The 22,465-nt window shown below is 36.5% G+C and overlaps 1 protein-coding gene across 28 annotated transcripts in view; it reads left to right on the plus strand.

The window, feature by feature from the left end:
* EYA4 (EYA transcriptional coactivator and phosphatase 4) overlaps positions 1–21,285 on the plus strand; it is a 143,036-nt gene extending 121,751 nt beyond the window's left edge. For 25 of the 28 annotated variants that reach the window (XM_085575194.1, XM_085575205.1, XM_085575206.1 and 22 more), the window contains 7 exons: positions 3,651–3,740; positions 9,772–9,830; positions 9,937–10,097; positions 12,173–12,287; positions 14,037–14,158; positions 15,464–15,564; positions 17,174–21,285. In XM_085575194.1, the coding sequence (XP_085431320.1) occupies positions 3,651–3,740; positions 9,772–9,830; positions 9,937–10,097; positions 12,173–12,287; positions 14,037–14,158; positions 15,464–15,564; positions 17,174–17,254 (729 nt within the window). In that variant the 3' untranslated portion in view covers positions 17,255–21,285. Of the gene's footprint in view, positions 1–3,650; positions 3,741–9,771; positions 9,831–9,936; positions 10,098–12,172; positions 12,288–14,036; positions 14,159–15,323; positions 15,425–15,463; positions 15,565–17,173 lie in introns of all 28 variants that reach the window. The other 3 variants (XM_085575195.1, XM_085575224.1, XM_085575209.1) reach the window with 1 other exon arrangement.
* The last annotated feature ends 1,180 nt before the right edge of the window (positions 21,286–22,465 follow it).

A 22,465-nucleotide genomic window follows, 5' to 3' on the forward strand; every position in this document is an offset into this window, starting at 1 on the left:
TACCTTGTGCATTTCTTTGGAAAGGGCCCAGAAGCTTTTACTGCTCACTGTCTGCTTGGTCATTAAAAGAAAAGCTTTGTCACCATTAACACCCATGATGGCACTCTCAAATTCACTCATAAAATTCACTCTTGTCCACCTGTTTTAATAGTGTATCTCTCATCACCTCCAGTTGTCCTCTCCATTCACTCCCTCCTTGTCTGAGACCTCTGAGTTGATTTTCCTACTGCCTTCTAAAGAGCGTGGAACAGAAACTCCCTATGGAGTACGTGAGTTTTCCTTCATCAGCCACCAGCTATGGTTACCAAGAAGAGATGTGTTCTCTTCCTCCATCAACATCCACATTAATTTCTCCTGGGACAAGTGTCCCTTCAGAGAGTGAGGACTGAACTTAAATCTGAGATTCCTACATAATATAGAGAAGTCTCTTTCGGCTAAAATATTGGTACTTAACATTAGCATTTCCACCTTTTTCCAAGGTCAGTTTTGTTTTAAGTCTGTTCAGGAAAAAAACAAAACAGCCACCCATTGAAAATAACTTCTTTAAATTTTGCTTGCTTTCTTGCTTATTTTTAAGGCTTCATGCATGCAAATTCCTGTCACAATGAATCTACCTGACAGTCTATTTATCTCTTTGTTTTATTAAAGTCACTTTGGTGTTTGCAGTTTTTTTTCCCAAGAAATGAAATTATTTTGAACATGTGCTGAAACCTGACATTCCAAGATAGTATTAAATACATATCTTCTACTAGTGGACACTGAGCTTTTGGGGCTTTATTCCAGTTACTCTCCTCTTGATCAAAACATTTAAGTATTGGTCCTCCCAGGATATTTTTATCTAGTCTCCCACAAGGCAGTGCAATGGATGGACCAGTCTGGTACAGAAGTCCCAGACAGACAGTCTGGCTCCAGTTTAGTGCCTTCATCCTAACATAACAGAAGTAATTTGTATTTAGGTGTACAGAAGTGTTGTAGCTGGTCTTGGTTCTTCTGCACACTAATGATATCTGGCTAACATCATACCTCTGTGGGCCAAAGAGTTGTTCTTTGTTCTGTGAATTATCTGGGGAAAACTTCCAGATTATTTTTTTAATCCTTTTTTCCTCTGTTGTGTGTGCTTGTGCAGAGTAGCACAACATACAATTTTGGCAGAAGTTCAGTCTGCCTCTTACTAAGTTTTTTAATTTGCTGTGCTATGATCTGTATCAATTGAAAGTTTCTTGATTTCTTCTCAACACTCAGTCCTTTGTGCCACTTGAATCAGTCTGTAACTTCTGCTTCAGGCTGAAAGACAGAAAAATTATGATTGTCATTTTCCTCCATATTGTGCAAACACTATACAGCCACAAGACCTTTAAAAACCTGATTTCTTGTCTATTTTTTTTATGTGAAGGAAAGAAATTAACATGGCAAGAGCGAATTGAACATAATTTTTAATTCTTGTTAAACAGTTGCAGTGCAAAATTTTGGCCAATTTATTAAGAGGAGAATTGTTCATATCTTGAGAATTCAATTCCAGCAATTCTCCCTAGCAGAAGTTGTACAGAGACATCCCACAGTGATTTTATGCTAAGCTGAAATGAATTCCTTCTGCTTTGCTTTATTTGATTTTACATACTGTACCTAGCAATAGCCTTCTCATGCCTTTGTCAAAACAGAAACTTAGGAAATATAATTTTAATAGTAATAGTGGGACACAACTGGTTATAAAACTACTATTAATAAGAAAATCATAAGATCTTTGTCACATTTATATCTTCCAGCTATACTAGGCAAGGCAGGAAATTGTCGTACATAGTTGGTAGTTTCTGTAAAAACAAATTGAATTATAACGGAAAATGTTATAGGAAATTTCTGCATTCAAGTCTGCTTCTGTCCAGGAAGGGGTAAAAAAGAGGCTGAGAATTAAATGTCTGAGATTCCAGTTTTGGAAGCACTCCAGTGAATAACTTATATAAATAATAATGAGTTACCACCTGTGCATAAAATGATGCACATGCCTTAGTGTTCATGGGATTGAGGTAAAAATGTGTATTGCAAATACTCTCTGTTATATTGCATCTAGGGAGAAAATAGTTATAGTTTACAATGCACAGGAAAGAAATGCAAATGAAAGAGACAAACACGTGTTTATATGTGATGACATTATGATAAAAGCATTATGGCTTGATGAGGAATCTTGTGAGTCCAGGGTATTTTGGTGATTTGTGTTGTCAGTGCCTAACATGAATTTTGCTAATCTGTTAATGGAGTTCCTTAATCATCCTCTTGGAAATCTGACCTTTGCACTTGGTGCTGCCTTCAGCCATGTGACCTTCAAATCCAGTTAACTTTACTACAGAAGACAAAATGGATAAAATTCTGTTCCTGCATTTGTTTTTTTGCTTCTGAAAGGGAGTCTAGATCAGTTCAAGGGTTGACATAAAAATGTTTCCTTTCACTGCCAGCGAATTTGGTCTAAATTTGGATCGTGACAACTTCTTGAACATTATTCTTCCCTGCAAGTATGACTTTTTCATGAGCAAGAGTCAAAGTATGTCAGTGTTTCAGATTTTAAAACCATTAGTTATTAAGTGCTTGAATGCAGAAGCCATCTTTTATTCCATCATTGCAAAGCCCTGGAGTAGTGAGTATCTGATCCTGGCTGGGAAGCCTTTCATCCTAATGCTAACAAATGATCATTTGAGATTTTGTGAGATTTTGTTGCTACATGCTGGTAGCATTTTAACTTTAAATCTCAAGATATTTAAGAAGGGATTTCTGAAAATTTGCTTGTGTCAGTCACAGTTTAAATGATGAAATATTTTTTTCATATTTTGATGAGAAAAGGACTGTATGTGTTTTAAAAGTCCACTGCAGTTATGTTAAGCATAAAATGTTAATGAAACCCCATAAGTTTAGGCATATGATTAAGGCAACAATCAAACTAATTACTAGGTGTCAACAAAGCACCAGGGACCATTACTCTAAACCAAATGTAAGGTAACACAAATCTGCTTTACCTCTCTGCTAGCAAACCGAGGAAATTTGAATTCATTACCTTGCCTTAGCTGTAAGCTCAATGCTCTCAGACAGTGTTATTGCAGATTGGGAGGTTCATGGTATCTTGCTGAAGCAGAGCAATTTGAGAGTGTGAAAGATGACCTACCAACAAATGCAACATTTTGAATGAATCTTATCCAGGGACAGGATTCCTGTTTTTCATCAGCAATGAAGGGATGATCTACAGATCAAACAACAAACTTATATATACTTTACAGAGGAATGTATGTTCCTACATACATCTTTTCTGAAAAGTGCTGTCCCTATTTCCAGTCTTCTTTATACTTATTTATATTTATATTTATGTATATGTTTATGGCCACCAGGTTTTTTCTTGTTGCTTCAGCCAGGTTGCAAACTGCTCGGCTTTAAGAAATGTGATTTTTCAGCATCCACAACTCTCTGAATTTTCTCGCAGAGGTTAATCAGTGTCTTAGTATTTTATAATCAGTGTATTATTATATTAAAATAGCTTAATAATGAAAGGATTTCAGGGAAGTTTCTTACAGTGTTAATTTTTCAAAACACTTTATATACATCAATTTTTAAAGTAATTCTACTATAACTTAGAAGTATGTAATTAGCTAACCTTGTTTTTGTTTTTTAAGGATCCACCCATGGCAGTGACCCTTGGACTGCGAATGGAAGAAATGATTTTTAATCTTGCTGACACACATTTATTTTTTAATGATTTAGAGGTAAGAATCAAAGGAATGCTAGTACCAGCAGTCCTGATTTTTAACTTAGTGGCTTTGCTGTGCATTAGTGTTTATTGTGTGTGACATTTCTGCCTGTGTAGTTTTTGGGATTGTCATACTCTAATCAGAGAGAGGCTAACCAGGTGGCACTGACTTCCTGTGGCACCAGAGTCCTTCTGTGAAGCTCAGTGAGAGAAAGAATCTGCAAACTACCCATTCCTTTCTTTGTCCTTTCTTTTGGTTTCCATGTCTGTAAAGCTGTCTGCTGTCATCTCCAGGATAGTAACATGCACGCCTCACATTCTTCTCTTGAAGTTCTTTATTTGCTTTCAGTGGGTGTATTCATCTGACCAGAGCTGACTGTTCTCTTGACATACCTCAGCAGCCTTTTGGCTACATGCCCCTGTTACTTGTTCAAATGTAGAATGTTCTTCTTTTACCTCAAAGAATGCAGCATCAGAGAGCTGGGACTGTGATAGATGTTCTGATTGGTGATTCCTCTTCCCAAGGTAACCAGGCAATACATGTATTGTCCCAATATACCCAGGGAATATAATCTGGCAATTGGTCAGAAAAGGGAAAGACCTCTTTCTAGGAAGTGCCACTGTGGGCAGCTCACCTGTCAGAAGCACATGGATAGACTCTCACAGGGAGAGTGGTCTGGGAAGCAGGTTTGTCAGCTGGGCTTCACAGGTTTTTTATTTCACTCTTAGAGTCTGGGTCTGTTAACACAGATAGTGAAAGCCAGCCTACAGCTATGTTTCACTCAAGACACAGAGTGAAAAATGTTTTTCAAATTAACCCAGGGGCTTTTCAGACCTTCTGCTGGTTTAAAGTGGTTGTTTTCTTGCTTAGAGTAGATCCCAGACTTCCCTCCATGGACAGATACCTTCCATGAATGGAAGCTGGAAGACTTCAAGGTTTTGTTTAGAATTCCAGAGAAAGGTCTCTGGTGAGTGAATATTCAAAATAAAGAGAAGTTCAATTTTTCCATCCACTGGGATATTGATTTTGTCTTTTGTTCCTTCATTAAGTAGGTAGTAAGAAGAGCAGAAGGTACCAGTTTGTGGTTGTCATCCCTTGCAGATCTCATTTATTCTTAGCTCTTTTTAAGTCAAGAAACAATCTACTTCACCCCACACCTGAACTGCACTTCCTCTTTGCAGCAGCAGAAACCAAAGAAAGTAAAGCCCTGGACATGCCTTTCTCAATGTGTGCTTCATTGCAGTCCTAGTGAGACAATTCTTGACAATGCAAGTGCATTCAGTGAATGTCTCCTGGTGCCTTCTACCAGGGAGAGATTCCAAATAAATTTTTCAAAGCATTTCTTAAATTTATTTTTAGCAGACCTTTACACCTGTATGTTCAGACTTTATGTGGCAGGACCAAAATTTAAGCCGTTCTGTAGAATCTGCTCTTCAATGTTGTGCTCAGTTCAAGTGGAAGGGTTCAGCAAAATGGAGCTTTGCCATGCCTCTTTATTCGTGCTTATGGCCATTGAAACTTCAATCTTTTATCTAATTATTTATTTTTTCTGTAAATAAATTATATTCACAAGTTCAGCTGTCATAGGTGGATCATTACATTTTAGCTAATCTTCATAGGATGGTTTTAATACCCCTATCCAAAAACTCATATGCCAACTCATTCCAGAGCTTGAAAAGTTCCCTGTTTTAGATAAATAAAAAATATTACTTGGGAGCTGTCTTAGAGAGTCTCGTAAATCAATCAGTTTGATTTTATTAAAAGCAATTTTTATATATATGTAATAATCACTATTTCAACAAGAAATTTGGTACTTTATGGCCCAGAATTCATTTTGATCTCAAAACCAACTGTCTTACAAAATTACCAAAATTCCAAGGTTCCTGTGCTGAAATGACTTGTGTACATACATTTCGGTATGCATGAGAAGACCAGCAATTTTCTATCTTCTTAGCAAATAGCATAAAGTGCCCAAGTATGCAAAGGCACCTTTAATATGCTGATGAATGAACTTTTCTGTTTAAATCTGTTTGCAGAGAACAGATTTATTACTGAATATTATGGTGCATCTGCATGATGAATGTATAATGAATTCTTAGAACTCCCAGAGTCTGACTTGGGTTCTCTCCCTCATCTCCCCTCCTCTCCCCATCTCTCTCTGTCTTCCTCTCTCTGTCCTCCTCCAGGGGAGCAAAAATGAGTGCTGAGCTGCTGCTGATGATGGCCATTAAGACATGAGACTTTCAGTTCTCACTGAATGAAGTGAGATAGTCCTTTATTCATCAGGCAGATAGATTGCTTATCTGTTCATCACGTCACTTTTTCAGTGGGGAGCCCTCAGGTTCCACACCTTTCTTGCTTTCATCTTCAGCCCACAATAAACACTGGGGCTCTGGACATGACAACTCTAAAGTACTACTGAACCTGTACACTTGTAATATTTACTCCAGTCACTGCACTTTTTTTCCTGTCTTTCTTGGTTGCAAACACTGCATAGCAGGTTCTAGGAATAATAACCAAGTTATTAAAGTTCTCACATACAAAATAAAGATTTTCTTCCTCTATGCAAATCTGTGTCACTGCAGAACTGTTGATGCAGAAATTCCGATCTGCTGAGGCATTCCCTGCTGACCCAGTAACCCATGTTCTAATCAGCCAAGCTGCACTTTTATTTCAGGCTAGGCTGTTCTCCAGCTACTGCATTCTCAGGGTATAAATTTTAGTTAGCTTGGGAAGTATCACTTGGGAGGGCAGTTGGTGCTTTGCCATGAAAATAGGCATCTGGTGTTCCAGAAAGTTCATGTGCCTAAACAATGTTTAGGGATGGGACACAGATTTTTAATAATGGCCAAACTAAGGCGTTCTCTTTTCAATCAGGTAAGGAGTAAAATCAAGTTTTTCTATATTCTCAGTATTAATTCTAAGACAGCATTTAGAAACGTTGGTAAGGCTTACTATGCACAAAAACCCCCCAATTTCTGCAAATTGCAAGTAGTAATTCAGACATGAATCTTCCTACTCTGTTATTCCACTCCACTTTCAGGTCAATGAAAAAAAAGACTATTCATTTCAAACAAACTGAATTATATTTCAATTTTTATCATTATCCTATCATATTTTAAAGGACATTTTGCCCTTTTTTCTCATTAGAAGAAGAAATGAAAAATTAAAAGTATGATTTGGGTTTGTCTCAGAATTTGGGAGGCAGGTAAAACTAGTTTTAACAGAGATTGGACATATATATTAAAAGAGATTTTCAGTATAGCCTAAGAAAGCATAGTACAGTTTTGTGTTCAGCATGGTAAGTCAGTGTTTTTACTGGATAATGAAGTTACTGTCCAGTCCAGGATTATAAATTTTATGGATGATGTATTTATTCTTTACTCTCAAACTTTCAGGCTCTAAAAATTGCTGCAAAGAATTGACTGCATTCAGATATAATTTAGATTATTATTGCTTCAAGCAAAAGCTAGATATTATGCTTAGATTCCTTTCCTGTATCTGCTCTAATAGGATGTGTATTTTTATGTTTCTTAGTTTTGACATTGCACCGACAGCCACTGTGACTTGAGCTTAACCAGTACCATAGCTGATGTAAAAAATATTTTACCTTATTATTTAAATTGACAGAGAGCTTGCTTCTTTCTGTCTCTCCCATAACTCTTTGGTGTCATTTAAAAACAAACTCAGACATGGTGCCACCAGTTTCCTGTTTCTTTTGAGAAAAGTGGAGAACTATCTCAAGTCTGCTCAAACTGCCCACTTTTTCTTTTTTTATTGCAAGATTATTCCACACCATGTAAGTGAATTTGTAAAAGGTAAATGTTTTAGTTGAAGCAGATTAGTAAACAAGAAAACAAAGTAAAAGAAAACAATGAGTGATGGGCACATGAGCTTGTTTCTTGGTCAGAAAATGTGTATTGCCAGCACGTAAAGACGAGATAACCCATAGATCAAGAGGAGAAGAGGAAGGGAGAAAAAGAGGAAGTTGGAGAGTGCTGTTGGGTTTGATCTTCTATATAATATACATGTTAACTCCTATACTAACAACCTTCTTGCAGGGACAAGGAGGGGAGTAATCAGAAAACCGCATGGTCCCCTCATCCTGTTTCTGGAGTCAATCACAGAATCACAATGAACCAACTGTGAGACAAAAAAAGTTAAACAGCTGAGCCTGTGCCGCCCACTCATATATAACTTAATAATGACATTATCCGCAGAACAGTTACCTAGAATTTTCAAGGCTGGAACAATGTAGCTGAAAAGCTTAACAAAACCCAAACAGCAGCAGACACTCCTAATCCATCAAGGCTTTTGTGTGCCCTCTATTTAATTAGTACACCTTCATATCCACAGGATTTTTAAACTTTTGAACTAAACACTTTTACAAGTTCCAGGGAAATCTGTGAAGGTGATAAGGAAGAAAGATATTGCCCAGATGTTGCAAAATACAGAGTCAGAATTTTTCTCAGTAGGATTTTTTTGTCTGATTTTTGAGTTCCTATCCTACACTGGTTGAAGCATAATTGCAATTTTTTTTCTGGACAGTAAATGATAAATAAAGATAAAGAAATTATCCCTTTACTTTCTCTCTTCATCTGCTATTTACATCCAAAAGCAGCTTCTTTAAAGTACTCTACTGCTCAAGATAATCTCCTCAAACAGAACTAAAAAAAATTATTTCTCCAGTGAAGGGAAAAATGCTTACAAATCTACAAATCTTACAAATCTGTGTTCCTTGAACAAGCTCTATTATCCTATCTTAATGAATTAAGCCCCATGAGCAGGGATTGGCAACTATTTCTTTTAGCTTTGACCCAATATTTAAAATTATGATTGTATAATGCAAATAAATTAATTATTTGAAAATTAACTTACATGTATTTTTATACAAAATTGCCTTTTTTTAGCAACTTAGTTCATGCAAGTAAAAGTCTCCTAAGTTTTTGTTCATTGCAAAGCAAACAAAGTAGAAAGATGAAAATATAATTCCCTAAATTCACACTCTAGGAACTTGTGGCTTACACATTTGGAATCACTCCTCTGTTCAGATTTATCCTTTATCTGTACAGTTTACCACTGTTATGAGACAAAGACTGGAAACTTAGAAGGACATATCCCTGCATGTCACAGAGAGCCTGAATTAAGTGCTGACTTAAATGGACACTGAATTTCAGGTGTGTCTGTGGGTTAAGATTTAGTTCAAGCAACTCTAGAAAACAATTATATAATGCATGATGGCTTGGCTCATATATCTACTTTTGTTTTCACTACAATTTCTTATCTTTATTCTGTAACCACTGTGCAGATAAGGATATTTGATAGCTGTCCAATATTAAAACCATCTTGGAGGGGAATTCATATTTCCAATGTACCTCAGTTCCTTCAAGTTCTTTCCATCCTTTCCAAAGCCAGGAAATAATCAAGTTCTTTAGGATTGCTGATTATATGTGGTTTTCCAGCCAAAGGCACTCACATAAATTAATAGAAGAACCTGACAAGTGTCCAAACTACTTAAGTTTTACACCTGTCGAGGTTCACCATCAATTGCTTTTAGGGAGTGAGAAAATAAGGTTTATATGATTTTTCAAGTATTGGTATACTAGGGAGACTGTAAATGGCACGTGCAACTTTTGTGGCTTTAAAATTAAGATAATTTTACTCCCAAAATTCACACCAAAACTGCATATTGCTTTTCTAAAGGTCTGTTTTAACTAGTGATTTAGAAGTGCGTGTAGAAGTAGAAGGCTGTAGTATTTTAAAGATGTTGATGGCAGTAGGAGGCTGTGGGTGGGCACAGGCTGCCACCTCCTGGCCTGCACCGGTCGTTCCTTCATCTGCACCAAGCCTGTGGTGAGCAGAGTCATGCGGGATGGAAAATACCTCTAATATCCCCTAGTCCAGACATTAGCCCAGCCCACCGTGCTCGCCACTAAACCGCGACCCCAAGTGCTGCATCCACACACCTTTTGGACTTGGAATGGTGATTGCACTCTCTGCTAAGATAAATTTGTCATTTGGGTTTGCTTTCTTTTCTTTCTAACAGGAATGTGATCAAGTTCATATAGATGATGTTTCTTCAGATGATAATGGACAAGACCTAAGGTAAGATACAGAATTTTTTTTTCTTTTTTTTTTTTTAAGATGAAATAATTTGAGCATTTACAGGAATACATTGTATTTATTTTTACTGTATTTTGGGTGTTTGCAGTACCTACAGTTTTGCAACTGATGGCTTCCATGCAGCTGCAAGTAGTGCAAACCTTTGTCTGCCAACAGGTGTAAGAGGAGGGGTTGACTGGATGAGGAAGCTGGCTTTCCGTTACAGAAGAGTAAAAGAGTTGTATAATACTTACAAGAACAACATAGGAGGTGAGTTCAATTGCCAAAAACAACTTTGAATGCTGATCAGTCTGAGCTGCAGGGTGATGAGCTGCCGTACAGGGAAGGAGCCTGGGAAGCCACAGAGGGAATGGAGAGCGATATTACTGAACCAATGGCTGTTGAAAGCTACTGACTGTAAAGGCAAAGCCACATGCTGTTGTGCAGGAAAACAATGCAAGCTTCCATTTAGCTTCCACAGAGCCCATTTTCCTCCCTCAGAGCCAGCTAGTCTTACCTTACTGTTTTGCTGAACCACTTAGTCTACCTCAGATTTGCTGTTGTTCTAGGAAAGGTATTGTACAGTTTCACAGAGCAAATTGTTTGCAGATGGCCATTTCCATCCTACATTTTCAGGATCTGGTTGGGTAACAACATTGTCACCTAAACTTTCTGCTGGGTACCTTCCAGTCTCTTTTACCAGTGGGTGCAAGAATATTCTATCACTGCTGTGCCCATAGCCGCTTTTGTTGACTCTGTAGCTTATACAGTTTTGTCTCCAGCGAGTCCAAATCTCATTTGGGACAAGAACTTTGCTGTTACTGTTTTAATTCACGGACTTGCTTATGTCTGCACTAGCAGATTGTAGGTGATGAAGCAGCAGAGCCAAAAGAACCTGTTCTGGAGACTCCTATGTGCCTTGCAGAGACAGACAGGCTTCTTCTGAGGAGGGAAATGTGTCAACTGAGCCCCTCAACAATAGACTGTGAGGACAAGGAATATTTAGAAGTCTTCAATAATTGCTACAGCCACATATTTTCACTCTTAGTAGTTCAGTCTTTCCTTACCATAGGATGAAGCAATAGGACCAAAGGGTGCCCTACTTTGCCCTTCATTGGTGTTGTGACTATTCACAACAGTTGTTGTATATAAATAATTCTTGAAACAAAGAAAGAACAGAAGTTTACTGGATTTTCTTGTATCTACTGATGCATCTAAGATTCTAAAACTGCTGCATTTCATAAAACCTTTAACACCAATAAGAGAACAAATCCAAGAGTACAAGACAGGGAAACACACTGAGAGGAACAAAACATTGCAAATAGAGTGCACTGGATTAAGGTTTTTATTGTCTCCCCTATATCCTTCATCTGAAATATAAGCCATCCTTTATGTGCAAGTTTCTTCATTTGTCCTCCACATCTTAGCATTTTTAATAATCTTCTTAGTTTATCTGTATCAGTTTATTTCAAAACAGCTGCTAGAAATTATCAGAAGACAAGATTAATTTATATATTTTTAGGTTATTTCACTTCTGATTTTTGAAAACAGTCATCACGTGTTGGGAAGACAGTCATCATCACTTACAGGGTGTGAAAGGGAAGAGGGATCCTAAAGGTCAGGAAGCCTATTTCCCTGCTCTTCCATGACAAAATCTACATTTAAAATACCTTGGTACCAGAAAAATCATGTTTCAACATTCAATAGACTGGGTATTTTTAAATGCCTGCCAATTTATACCCAGAAAGAGATATTGAAGCACTAACTTTTAGGGACCAACTGAGATATGAGAACATAAGATGTGCAGCCATTTCAGTCTCTAAATGCTGTAAAAGGAACCAACTACAACAGGACATGAAGAGCAAGCCATCACCAAACAAATGTATTTCTGTATCTGTACTATCTGCAGAGTCATAAGGGCATAAGGGCAGTTTTAAACAGTTTTTTCTAAAGTATCTTCTTTTGTGACCATCTTCACCTATGATCCAAATGACATGGATCTTCTTGTTGCTGCCTCTGATAATGAGAACAATGTACGTGGGAGGAGCTGGGTATGTGGGAGGAGCTGGTTTAAAAAATATGTGTTTCTGAAAGATATACCTTTGAAATGAAGCCTGATACATAAAGAAATGCAACTAATTATTATTATTGTCTGAAATGCCATCTGACATTCCTTGATATAATGAAATACAAATAAAACCTAAGATTTTCTGATCATTGAAGACAATAGATTTTCTCTTTGATATTATTTTCAAGATGTAGTGGAATTTAAAATGGAAACAATGACCATAACCCCTATCTGATACAGAATTTAATTCTGTTTTTCTCATTTTCTTACATTAAAGGACTCCTAGGTCCTGCTAAAAGAGATGCATGGTTGCAATTAAGAGCAGAGATTGAAGCTCTGACAGACTCCTGGCTAACAAATGCACTTAAATCATTATCAATTATCAGCACAAGGTATGTATCTGAGTCTGCTGTAAAAAAAGTTTCTAGATATGTAATGGATATTTTTTTACATTTTAGATTACAATAAGTTACTGTCTTTAAAGAACAGAGCAGGTATACAACTTTTAAATAGGTCACAGGAAAAGTGGAAAGTGGTTTTGTTTATCCCGATTCCAGTATTTACTAAATATACTATGAAATGTCTTCTCAAAGGTGTGTACTGAAAGTGTATTGTAGAGTTCTGAGACAGCTTTTAATTTATTACCTTATGGATAGCATTCTCTGAACTTCACAGCTCTCTGTTCTGTCCTTCAATGCTTGTGCCTATTTGCAGTTCTTCCTTAATACTGTACAGATACCAGAACATAAGGGCATTTTCCTTCTTCCCAGCAAATCGTATATCTTAGCATAAATCTTAAGTTTTCACAAGAGCAAAAATCTTTTAAACTCAGTTAAAAGTCTGAATTCCCAATATTGAGACATAAAATGTATTGTTCCTCTGAAAGAATAAAACTGAATCCTGCTGCTACTTAGTAAGCCATGCAATATGTATCGTACCAGAAATCCTAAAAATCCTAGTTTTAAACCACAAAAAAGAGCAGCATTAAGTCATCTTGCTTTCTGAACATGTCTGGGAAAAGATTCAGTGTCAAATGGAAAGAACGTACTTGGAAAGACATAAAAACCTTTATTTCAACATAGCAAATTTTGCAATATGCTTATCTCTTAATTGTTTATTTAACAATGCATGAAGCACTTCAGGAGGAAAAAGGTAGCAAAATTGTGTAAGCTGTTGTGTTTAGCTCTGCATTTCTTTCTTAATTATTAGTTTTCAGAGAGACTTTTGGTAACTGAGGCCAGTTGAGCATTGGTGGATGAGTGTGGAAAAATGTTATCTTTCACTCAGGATTGTTAAATAATAGTCTTTTGTCATGTCTTCTGAAAAGTGTACAGCTGTAAACCTTCAGAAGCTACCTGTGAGTCAGATAAACATTACTGATAGGTTACTAACAGGAAATTGAGATACATTTGAGATAAAGATTAAAATAGCAGCCTAGGGTCTTGCTTGGAATTTGTGGAAATGCCAGAAGGAAAACTCACAGGTATTTACTTTCAGCTCCATGTCCACATCATAGTCATGTTCCAGCCTGTGAGTGCCTAAAGTATCTCAGCTCTGAGTTCTCTGGCCTGCACAACTTCCCCATTCAAGGTTTCATCCTCACCATTCAATGCTAGCTTATTATGATCATTCTTATCTCTCCTTCTCTTCAGAGATATTCTTACTCTTGAAACTTGAAGAAAGCGATGCCATTGTGGAGAAAAGTGTAGATAAAAGAGTAGATAAAGGATAAAAGAGTAACAAATCATGTTTTTGTATTATCTTAACTCTTTTATTTTGCTGGTAGCTACTGACAATTAATTGCCAGCATGAAAATTATGCTTTCAAAACATTCAAATAACCTGTTTTGGAGGTTGTTGATGGTCTTAAATATCTGTATTTTACTAGATCCATCTTCAAAGACCTAGTTTTTATAAACCAGAGTAGAATATTTCCTACAAATCAAGCCTACATATTTTTAAAGGATTTCACCAGGGGTTTTATGTATATTTTCTGTAAGTGATGGTGCTAAGCAGCTGTACTGTATGAATGGAAGTAAATGCTGAGGGATGGTTAATAAGCTTTCAACAGCTGGTTCACCTCATCAATATTTGGGTACTGTTTTAAAACTATTTAAACTTAAACTATTTCTCTCATTTTAGGAGTAATTGTGTAAACGTGTTGGTAACAACAACCCAGCTTATCCCAGCACTTGCAAAAGTTCTACTATACAGCTTAGGAGGAGCTTTTCCTATTGAAAATATATACAGCGCAACCAAAATAGGTAAGAAAATTATTCTTCCATCCATTCTGACTGCACTGCATTACCCTTTTGGTATTTTTTCTTTTCAGTAATGGATGTATTCCAAAACACTTCCCTGACACTTAGCAGTTTCAGTTATAAGATTTAGGCATTACATGTGTTCAGATGTGTTTAGGTCAAAGAATTCCAAATTCACCTTATTTTCAGTGATGCCTAAAGGAATAGAGATTCTGATTAAAACCCTCAGAAACTCCTCAGAATGGTGCAGAAACAAAAACTGGCAGAAGAGAATGAAGAAAAGGTTTTTGTGAATTCAAATCTGAGCAGAAATCCAGTTAAATTAGCCTCTGCTCTGATCTTCAGCTCTATGCAAGCCAGACCACAGCTTCACAAACCTTTTCCTAAGGCATGGTATGTCAGTGATGGGAATGGCAGGTGTTACTGACAGAACCTGTGTTGCTGGATAACAAAAGGGCACTTCCCCGTTCTGTTCACAATTTTGTGCCTTTTGTGCATTATGGTTTGGAAATGGATGGTTTCTGGAAATTGCATCCAAAACTGTAAACCAAGAGAAGCAGTCATTCCTGAGAAATGTGATGCAGCATACAATGACTGATAATTTTGCTTTTACCAATCAGCAATTCAGGAATGCTTCATTTCCATACCTATGAAAACCTTTATAGCATGGAATATGTCACTTCAGTGACAAAAGTATTGCAATATGTTTCATAATTTTTTTCACAAGGGAAAAAGCAGTGCATACTCTAGCAGTGTCAGGCAGAACTATTACCTCAGTCATCATTTAATTAATTGTTTTCATCACTATATCACTCATTGTTGCAGATACATTAGAATTAAAATTTCTACTTTCTTTGTAAGAATATTATTACAATCGTAAGGAAATATTTAAATTCAATTATTCATTTGCTAATCTATTCATTTTTGCAGTGCTGCTAATTCCTTTGTCTTAGTGGCTTTCCAGTAATGATTAAGAGATCTAGTTTTACCTGAAACATCTTAGTGTCACTCAGGGAATCCATTGCTTCTTACCAGATTTGGCTCTAAATCCCAAGGCTGGGAACTTTTTAAAAGTAGTAATAGCAATGTCTTACCACTTCAAAAATCCTCTGTAAGGCTTCACCATAACTCACTTGATAGCTTGAATAAATAGTGCATTGTTTTTCAGGCAAAGAGAGCTGTTTTGAGCGTATAGTGTCCAGATTTGGCACTAACATAACTTATGTTGTGATTGGAGATGGCCGAGATGAGGAACATGCAGCTAATCAGGTAACTTCACTCTGAACTCTTATCTCATTTATCTTCCAGGAAAAGAAAGTTGCTTTGAACGAATAATGCAAAGGTTTGGCAGAAAAGTAGTATATGTTGTAATTGGGGATGGTGTAGAAGAAGAACAGGCAGCAAAAAAGGTAACCTGTCTTCTGAAATGTTGGTGTGATACATAGCTACTAATGCAAGCCTTTCTGTTTGCATTTCTGTCAGTGTTGCACAAAATGACAAATAATTTCAGTCCACAGATGAAAGCCAACAAGAGCATGATAAGATCAACACTTAAAGTAAAATGAACCATTTGGATTCTAGCATTTGCTTCACTTCACCTTCGAAAGAAAAAACAAAACAAAACAAAACAATATTTTTAAAACAGGTGGAAAACTAATGCAGAAAAATGTCTGACAAACTTCAACCAAATTAAAAGATAAACAGAAGAGATAGAAAGGGTTATGATATGATGGTTGGGTGGTGCTTTTCTTAAAATGCTGAAATTGGAAATGTTTCAAGAAAAGTGTTACAGAGAATGTGGAAAATATCTAAAGAACTGTGTAAATTCTTCTGCTAAGGTAGATGAAGATCCACAGTTTATTGGGGCAAATATGAAATATAATTTGCTTCAAGAAAGACATATCTGCTAAAGGAAAAAGAACATAAGGTAGAGATTGTGCACCAAATCTTTGTTTCTAAAAAAGAACTGTTTTCTCGTTTCCTCATTATGGTAATTCAAGTCTAATTTCAGTAGGAAAGTTTTTAATGTTCAGAAACATATCAAATTAGTAATTTTTGCCATACTTCCCAGTATAATCCCTGGAAGTGTGCAGAAATTGAATTTTTTGCCTCACAATGTCTGTACAGGATCAGTTATGTAAATCTTGTTGCGCTAGGAGTAGCAAAATAAAGCACTCTCTTAGCATTGTAGTTGGAGTGGAAACAAAATGGAAATAACCAAAATGCTCATTCCAAATGGTTCCTTAATATAGGTACAGTACTGGTGATGGGTCCTTTATAATTTTTTCTAAACAGTGGTGGTTGGATTGTGGGCTTTCTGGTTGGGCATGCTTTTTCCTTAACATTGGCTATATTGCATGGGTAGATGTAGAATTCAGAGAAATGGATGAATATAGCACATTTCAAATAGATCTAAACACAACATGGTAATATGTGTTTTTTCTGTTCTGATGAACTATTGAAAGAGAGTAGTGTGTATACCTGCATCTCTCACAGACACTGATGCTTTCTGCAACACAAATTATCTTTTCTTAAACTAGAAATGTGTTATTTTCTTATCCAAATACATTTCTTTTTCTTCCTGGATGGAGAAAAAATGTAATTCAGCTCTGGTTTGAAGTGTTGAGTGAGAAGCATCTTTTCATGGAAGTTGTATAGTCCTATGATGATTCAGTATTTGTAGTCAAATAGGTGAAGCATTAAATTATTTCCTATTAATGCTCCTTTGTACAGGCTTGCGTGCTAACAATAAGCTAGTAGCTCTTACTATGTAACAGGCATTTTCCAAAGTAACTATTAAGAAAGGCTATCATCTAATTATTTTAACTTCAGTTGAGCTACTAAGCTCAGATCTCTTTTAGTCTGATTTTTGTCAGTACTTGAACAGCAAAAATCAATCCAGAAACACAGGGGTGTAAGATAGGTGCTGGTAATCTCTAACTATCCTCGTGTGTCATATGTCGCCCTACGTCACAGTGTTCATCTTTCCTGACCTTTTCCCTCCTCTAACAAACACAGCACAACATGCCTTTCTGGAGGATATCCAGTCATTCGGACCTCTTGGCTCTCCATCAAGCACTGGAACTAGAGTATTTGTAACTGTGTTCTAAAGCTGATGATCCTTATATATATATATATATATATATATATATACTCACACACAGACATATATATATATATGTATACATATTTCAAGTACACTGAATTTTTATGTGTGATTCAATGCCTCTGGCTTTACACATATGAATTGTCTTAAGAAGGGAAGAAATATTTGGAATTAAAAATTCCAAACTGAAGAATTCAGATTGCTGAATGGAGTTAAAACATTAGTGCTACGTAAGAAAGCTCTATGGTCTTATATATGCAACATTTTTAAATGAATTAAAACTGTGGAGGTTGCTGGTACACACCAAGTGAGCCCTGACAGGAATGAACAAAGGACTCGAACTGGCAAAGCACCAAAACGCATTTTCCAGCCAACAAGGTGGTGTTCAACAACATTCCTCAAAATGGGATATATTCTCAGCACTGAGGTTTGAACCAGACTTTAGCCTACCTAACCCAAAAAATCTGAATTGGAATGCACTCAGACTGTATAATGACAATCCTGTCTAGACATGTAATTTGTGTAAATTATTGATGAAAATAATTTACTGTGACTTTATTAGCAGCTGATTTTGGAAGTGGATGCAATTTTTCTTTCTTTTTTTTTTTGGGGGGGTGGGACAGGGGAGGGAAAGGGTTATATAATATTGTTTCTTTTATAAGTTTGGCAAACAGAATGTGCATATGATGTGTTGTGCCTTAAAGAGAAGACTGTGTTTGTGTGTTATAATGTAATTTTGGTTAAAAACTCTGTAGATAAACAAAAAAACCTTTGTGATAATTTTTGACATGACCAAATTTGAAATTCAAAGAAATCAAAGAGCAGGGCTGCACCAAAGAATTTTAAGTATTTGTTGCAGTAAGAAAAAATAATAAAGGCAAGTTTGTGTTTTTATTTGGATTCTGAATAATTCCACTGATTTTTTGAGAAAAGTTAATAAAATATTGGGACGTTGATACTGGGGACCTCTACCTAGAAAGGTAAAAGAAGAAATAGTGTTTAACACCTTCGGCATCATTTCTTGATTCTCCAGCAAGAGAACTAAGAGCCATATTCATTAATTACCAAGTCCACTGAAAGACATACCATGAGTGCATCTGCTGTGTATAACACAACAAAGTCCCACCCAACAGGGAAAGTGTTCAGGTGGCATTACTAGAAGGTGAAAATGTGGAGTTAATCCCAGATGGAGAATAAAACACAAGTTCTTTAGGAATGAAAAATTACTAAAGAAGTTCTCATCTGTCAGATGTGGAAATTATGCTACATTTAGCATATTCAGGATCAACACAAGCTACTGAAATTGCTGGCTTGATGACATTGGCCATTTCAGGAGATAATCCACTTTGGTAAAGAAAACAGCATTTTGGTAGCTTTTCCATTCTGTTCCACATTTTTGTGTATTTGGGTCAGCATGATTTTCCTCATCCATTTTTTGATTGCTCAACAAAATTACACAGGGACGACTGCAGGCGACCCTAAGTGTTTCTGATCAGAAATTTCAATAGCATGTCAGGTATCTGAGGAGAGGATAAGAAGTGATTTTCATGGAGAAACACTGAGAAATATATCACCTTAACTTCCATCTTTTCTATTAAAAATTACGAACCATACAGCAACAATTACCTTGCAAATTTTGAACATACTACCTTTCAGCTATGGAAAATGAGCAAGATCCATATAGAACACAGGGCCCTTAATGTTCTATGTGCAGCTTGAGCACTCTGTAATAACAGCAAGTGGCTCATCTCTCATGGCAGAAGGTAGAAACTACTTTTTCAATTTTTAACTTTTTCAATTTTTAACACTGTATGTGGAGACACCTGAGGCTGCATGTGCATTGACTGTGTGAAGAGGTATTTGCAAGAGAAGATATCAAAGGCAGACTCCAGGATGACTGCACGAGCACGGTAGTCAGCACTGAGGTGAAAATCTCTCTTTGTGCTCTGAAGTCATCATATGCCATAGTTACCAGGTAGTAACTTTGTTCATTTAAATTTGGTTGAGGTTTTAATAAAGTTTCTTGGTCGGTGAAAGCCTGGAAACCTACAAGTCCAAGGTGAACTTCTCTATAAATTCATAAAAATAAATTTCTTTGCTGTGTTGGAATTAGATGTACAAGTCACCACACAACAAACTAACAACAACTTTTTATCCCTGGGCAGTGTAAAACCATCACATGAGACTCGCCACATATTAAATCACTGTAGACTATGTAGATATTTGGGTAATAGATCTGTGTGTCCAAAACAAAAATAATTATATATACCTTCTTTATATTTTCAGTACCTGGAAATACAAGTAATAAAAATCTGTAGTACAGCTTTTTTAGTTTTTCAGATGGGAAAAAAGTGCTTCTACTGGAATGAGAAAGAACTTTGAAGCCCTTCTCAAGTTCCAGCATTACATAAAAATCTCAGTGTAAAAGATGTGATAAAACAAAAAAATTGTTTGGTTAACTAGCTTTTTTCTCTTCTTTCTTTTTTTTTTTTTTTTTTTTTTGACATGTCATATTGTTATTTAAATGCATGAAGTAATATTATTTCTCAAGTTATTTGTTCAGCTTTTCAGTGTTCTTTTCCTAACCAAATGAAAGAACAAAATTAGCCCAGCAACAGCTATTGGTTCTTATTAAAGGTTTGCAGTGCCTTCATTGGAGTTGTGCTTAGCTTTCTGTGGCAGATATGGCTCAATTAATAAATGGACTTCTGGAGAGAAGATGGAAGCAAAAGGAGGGAAGTTTTACAGAGCATGACAAGGTTCTTTGTGCCACCATAGCAGAAGTTAATTGTTAAAACAAATAATCCACACAAACATGTATCCAATGAAAATTCAAGGGTATAGCTCAAAAGGCTTTGCAATACTAAAACTCTAAAATGAAATTTCAGAGAATGAATACTCTCCTGCTAAGCAAAAATTGCTATATATCTTTAAATAAACTTGTGTAGTACATGCCTGCCTTGTAGAGAGAAATTAGTCTGATATATTTTCCTGCATGAACAATACAGAGGAGAAAATAACCAAGGCAGAGACAGTCACACCAGACTGTTCCAGATGGGCCTAAGAAGATTAAACTGAAGGCTGGTCACTTTGACATTGAGTGCATTTTAATTCAGAAGCATATTAATCAGATACTACCTTCCCTTCAGCCTCTCCTCAACAACAAAATTGAGCACAAGGTCACATTTGCAAGTATTTTGTGCAAATGAAATATAGAATAAAATGCCTTTTGCTGAAAAAGCAAAAGCAGTTCTCAGTACAGAACCTGAACATTCATTAGACATTTGAGTGGTCAGCTTGCAAAATACAAATACTCTGTGATTACAGTCACAGGACAATATCTTAGACATAACTCTGTGCAGTTCAGTAAAAGAGGGCAGAAAAACCTAAAAATTATGCTTATTTTTAGATGCCTGTGAAGACTGTGCACAGATAGAAAATACCTATCTGTGCACAAAGATATAGGTAGCAGCTAGCTCCCAGATCTATTCCATCTAAATCCAGTGTGAGCAGTGTTTGCATCTGAAGCAGATGCAGAGTATATTCATGTGTAAGCATTGACAAGGGGGATGAGGCCAAATCTAAGTCCTCTAAACAAGCACTCTTCATCTTGGGGAAGATGAAACCTTACATCCCATCAGAACTGCAGAGTTTATGGAGAATATAGGCTTGACCCGTGATAGGAAGACCAGGTTTTAGTTGTGAAGTTGTATCCAGATCCAGGGTTTCCATTCAAAAGTCATCTCTGCTTTATAGGATTGACACCAGGCCTATGCTGTAAATGAATGTGGTATTTAGTATCTCTAGAGAGGAGCTGAAGTGACATTAGCCAAAATCCCAGAAATAGCAGCATTTTGGAGATTTTAAACCAAGGATCTCTGTCATGTATTAGCAGATCATAGTTTATTAGGGTCAACCTAATTTAAGAAAAATGTAAATTAAAATTAAAAGCTTGTAAAATTATGTACATCTTTACTATTTCTCAATAAATACACTTGGAAGTGTCATTTTCTGCACTATACAATGTTGTAAGTTGTTTGGTTTGTGGTTGAAAGATGCAGTGTCTCTTACAGGAGCCGAGTGTGAGCTGGGACTCTGACATCCACGCTGCCCTTGTTGCTCATGCCTGGAGAAGCCCTGAACTCATATACGGGTCTGGTAGACAATGGCTCACCTATGGACTGTGCCTTGCTCCAGATGCAGCCTGAGAGACAATTAGCAGCTCTTTGCTGTGTCCTTGAGACAAAATACATAAAAAAAAACAATTTGATGATGTAGACACACAGTGTATGCATTTAAATACCCATGCCAGTTCACTCACTAATGTGCTGTTCAGGAGACAGACTGGGCTACTGAGGAGCAAGTATCCTGTCCAGTTGAAGATCACCCTTATGAAACTCTAAATGTTTTTGAGAGAAGTACTTTTATTTTTTTAGTGAAATACTGAATTTCATTTTGAGGCAGTCCCTCCACAGTCTGCTGGCAGAGGCCAAATTGGGATCACATAATCGTCAGCACACTTAGATGTGACATTATGATCTTGGGAACTGTATGGCAAGTGGCAGAGCCTTCAACCACAAGGAGCAGCTTGTAAGTAGTGGACTTCTTTGCAAGGGGTTAGATTAAAGCATGTCTCTTACAAACACAGCTGGTCTGTATGTACATCTGCTGCCTTCTCAGTTTTAGGAGCAAAAAGGAAGATTGTCAAAATCAAGCGGACAAAATACAAAGAAACCTCATCTACTGAGCAGACAAACCCATAGTAAACAGTTTTACAGTGTGTCTCCCAAATGGGTCTGCATGTGACTCCAGAGAAGAACCATTAAGTAACATTTCAGAAGAGTGAGATAAAAGGTAGTCAGAAATTGGGTGATAGCACATTACCTTCATTTCTCGTTGCTGAGAAAGTCAGTGCTCTAAATGGCTATCATTGTACCTTGCACATGATGTTCACAGTGATGAACTAAAGCAAAAAATATCATACTGAGAACATTTAGGGGCGGACTCTTCCTCATTTGTGTGCAAAAATGTTACTTCGTCATTATCTATTACCTATAAAACTCCTTCATAAAAATGCAAAGTGCAATTTAGGATTGAGTTTTCTGATTAATTCTCCTTTTTTTTTTTCAAACAAATAATGGATTCTGAAACATTTTGGAAATGTTTATAAGTTTTGGAGAACTTTTTTGATTTTCCAAAAGCCC

Source organism: Lonchura striata, chromosome 3 (assembly GCF_050655825.1).
Source record: "Lonchura striata isolate lonStrDom1 chromosome 3, ASM5065582v1, whole genome shotgun sequence".
NCBI classification, from domain to species: domain Eukaryota; kingdom Metazoa; phylum Chordata; class Aves; order Passeriformes; family Estrildidae; genus Lonchura; species Lonchura striata.